Source organism: Pararge aegeria, chromosome Z (assembly GCF_905163445.1).
Source record: "Pararge aegeria chromosome Z, ilParAegt1.1, whole genome shotgun sequence".
In the NCBI taxonomy this organism is placed as follows: Eukaryota; Metazoa; Arthropoda; class Insecta; order Lepidoptera; family Nymphalidae; genus Pararge; species Pararge aegeria.
In genome coordinates this window covers 13563109-13565932 of record NC_053208.1, presented here as the reverse complement: position 1 = coordinate 13565932, position 2824 = coordinate 13563109, and the positions used below count along the sequence as shown (strand labels likewise).

At 35.6% G+C, this 2824-nt stretch overlaps 1 protein-coding gene across 1 annotated transcript; it reads right to left on the bottom strand.

Moving 5' to 3' along the window:
- Positions 1–467: 467 nt before the first annotated feature.
- Positions 468–2544, bottom strand: LOC120636375. Its single transcript, XM_039907828.1, has 2 exons — positions 2524–2544; positions 468–1716 (listed from the first exon to the last, which is right to left on the bottom strand). Exons 1-2 carry the CDS (start codon positions 2542–2544, stop codon positions 802–804), a joined length of 936 nt encoding a protein of 311 aa, XP_039763762.1. The 3' UTR covers positions 468–801.
- Between the last annotated feature and the right edge of the window lie 280 nt (positions 2545–2824).

The following is a 2824-nucleotide window of genomic DNA, read 5'->3' as shown; positions in this document are numbered from 1 at the left end:
TGGCAATGCACTAGGAATAGAACATGAACGCTGCTGACTAAATCACAGAGTAATTATAGTTTGAGTCCCTCTCTTTGGGCGAACTCAACCTAAAGATAGTCGATGTTGAATTTATATTTCGTCGCATCCTGGCTATGATTAGCAGAAGCGTGCAGGATCATTCTGCATTCCCAATATTTACGTGTTGCCCCATTTAGTTGTTACATTTTTACGAAATCTAAAATCTTTTGGAATGGTCATTATATAAGAAATATAATATGTGGTATTGATATTATAATAAAAATAACTGGTAACTGACCAGTAAAGTAGAAAAAATTGGATATTGATTCCAACGTTCTCTTCTCTGTTGAATATGGTGCAATCATAAATCATTTGTAAAAATCAAATGAATTATGACTGAACGGCATTTTCAAGTTTTATACTAAGTAACTATTATTTTAAATAATAAATTGGTAAGTAACATTTGATGCCACAGTAAACTTCTAATTTTGTAGATAAATCGTTATTTAGTCTTTAAATACAATATTAAAAGTTCACGACTAAAGGCGCACGTAAAAGCAAATTAACATTCGCAAATCAAGATTGGAATTTCTTGCAATCGCTATAAAAGAGAGCATTCGCGATGGCGTACGCCTAAAGTGTTTGCGTGGCAAATACCAGTTATAAGTAGATAAAGCAGTCCATAACATTATTTACAAAAACTCAACATTAATATCTTGGGTCTCACCGGTAACAATTAAGTAACAATAGACTACATTGTAATTATCTCTATATGTACAAATAACATAGCCCGTATGCAAACTATTTATCCCATCCATCGTGTTCGTGATGTTCGTGGTGCTCATGATGCTCATGGTGTTCATGGTGAACAGGAACCCATACCTTTTGCCACACAGGCTTGTATACCTTCTTCCACGCTTCCTTAGATTGCCATACCGGGACATGAATTTGATGCCATTTTTCAACCCAGATTTTCTTTTGAACCGGCACCCAAACTTCCGTTTTAACTGTTTTCCATATTTGCACTTTTTCTTCAACCCACTCTTTTTTCTTTTCTATTGCCCATTCCTGTTTCTTTTCCCATCTCCAAATTTTTTTCCAGTCTTCTTTCCATTCCAACTTTTTCTCGTCTACCCATTCCTGTTTATGCTCCGTTTTGAATGATTTAGTCCAAACCGGTTTCCAGATCAACTTTTTGCGCCATAGATCGTGACTTGTGTATTCCCATCCATGCTCGTCCTTACCGAGGTATTTTTCTCCTGGAACGCCCTCTTTTACCCACTCAGGAACAAATTTCTTGTTCCAGACTGGAACGTGGATAGTTTTCGTTACTGGCACTTGTATGACCTTCCAAACTGGTTTATATACTTTTTTGACGTCAGGAACCTTTATATCGCGCCATATTGGAACCTTAATTTCCTTAATTATAGGCTTTTTGACCACTTTCCAAGCCGGTACCTGTTTTTCTTGCCACTGTTGTACTTTTTCTGTTATCCATTTCGGGACTTTCTCTTTACGCCATTCTGTTTTCCACTCTAATTTTTTTACCCAAATCTTTTTGTACTCTTCCTTCCAAATCAGTTTTTTCTCCCAAACTCCTTCTGGAGGTGAGTGCCAGTCAGTGGGTGATCGCTTATCTCTTACAACTTCAGCATTTTCTTGATTATCTTTAAGTGGTATAGCTATTGAAGCCACTACGGCAAGCGCCAACCATAACTGTGGAACAGAAGAAAAACTTATTTAATTTACACATTTCAGTCAAAGGGAATCTTTTGAGTCAGGATTTGAACTCTCCAAACTTTGTATAACACTTAAATGTACGTTATTGAAAAGAAACATATTGCAAATTAAATGAAAGCTTTTAAAAAATAACGGCTCAGCTCATATTAAATTGTCTTTAGTAAATAAACCTACTCATGTACTATGCCTACTTAATTATGAGAAGAATTTGAAACGAACTCGCAATGAGACTTCGATTATCAATTTCCTTTCCCGTGGAAATAAGGAATAAAAAGTGTTTATATAACAGTACGCAAACAGAAATGCATTTGGGGACCAATACAAAATTTAGTCCACCGAGTACTTCTCGAGTTTCTTTAAATAAAGTTCAAAATTGAAAGCAAAACTTCAGATATTAATCTTTCAAAAAAATTAATGGAATGATGAAAAAATAAAATAATAAAACAGAGCTGAAAATCCGTCACGTAAAGTACACTGCACTTTTGCATCAATGTACAACCGTACGTATCATACGCGTAGTTGCGCGGATTTTAAGCTTTTTGGTGACAAAAACAAAAAAGGAGTTGTTTGAACAAAACTTTTTTGATGATTTAAAGAAACTTTCACTTTTGGCTCAAAACAAATAATTAATTATCGGTTAATAATTTTAATCTTCACTACTCTAATTGTAAAGATCGTCACTTTTCTTAAAATTCAACCTAAGATAATCTGAGATTTTTAATTTTAAATCACTTTTTATAGCTTATAAACAAAACAACATCACAACACTAGTATGTCACCCACCGTGATCGCCAGCGTCCTCATTTTGAAAGCGAGGTGTACGCTGCCACGACTGCCTTCGAACCGCCAGCGCATGTGTATTTATCAAGCAGCCCCTCTCTCGTGTGTGTATTCCTTAGCACAGGATCGCTCGTGACGTTTTCACGTCGTGACCAGATGTAGGACCAACAGTTCAAAGGTTCGTTTAACGAGGTGATGCGGTAGTCATCGATACTGATGCGTCAAGTTTCTTTGATTGAACTTAATTAATCAAATTATACTGTTGCATATAAGAACTGAACACTTTGGTTACAAAACTTGAAAC

Excerpts from the sequence above, each read along its gene's own strand:
- LOC120636375 (XM_039907828.1), bottom strand. The coding sequence starts at position 2,544 with ATGAGGACGCTGGCGATCACG. Across the intron at positions 1,717-2,523 it reads TGAGGACGCTGGCGATCACG|TTATGGTTGGCGCTTGCCGT; the intron begins GTGGGTGACATA and ends TCTGTTCCACAG.